The 485-nt window shown below is 45.4% G+C and overlaps 1 protein-coding gene across 1 annotated transcript in view; it reads right to left on the reverse strand.

Annotated features, from left to right (window-relative positions):
* Positions 1-485, reverse strand: part of LOC116091605 (histo-blood group ABO system transferase 1-like) — a 9,783-nt gene that overhangs the window by 5,134 nt on the left and 4,164 nt on the right. The window contains exon 3 of the mRNA XM_031373182.1: positions 30-77. Within this exon, the coding sequence (XP_031229042.1) occupies positions 30-77 (48 nt within the window). The remainder of the gene's footprint in view (positions 1-29; positions 78-485) is intronic.

Raw genomic sequence — 485 nt, forward strand, 5'->3', positions numbered from 1 at the left:
CTTAAGAACACCATATGATGACCACATACCTTGACATGGTTACAACTTCCTGGTCATCCAGCTGTCTGATAGGCATGCTGCAGAAAAAGAACACTGAAGACAAGTTTAGACTAAGAAGGATTAGGGTTCAGGTGCACAGAGCCTGGTGGAAGGGCACAGAGGTGCCTGAGAGTAGAGTAGATCTGTTAGTTATAGAACAGTATCATGATGATTGCCCCAGGCATTATGCCTACAACACAAAAGTCAAACACAGCCATACTGAAGGCACAAAGGTCAAACACAACAAAGTTCACTGCCCCACACTCAGAAGACACTCCTGACTGGAGCCTGAGTAGAAAAGGAGTTCCAGAACACAGCAGACTCGAAGACCTTTTCCAACATGAAGTGGAGTCTATGCCTATCCTTAACCTGAGATATCAATGAGACTGGCTGACTTCAAACCCAGCGTCTGAAGCCAGAGATAACTCATAATAGAGCACTGGTCT

Source organism: Mastomys coucha, unplaced genomic scaffold, assembly GCF_008632895.1.
Source record: "Mastomys coucha isolate ucsf_1 unplaced genomic scaffold, UCSF_Mcou_1 pScaffold15, whole genome shotgun sequence".
Taxonomy (NCBI): Eukaryota; Metazoa; Chordata; class Mammalia; order Rodentia; family Muridae; genus Mastomys; species Mastomys coucha.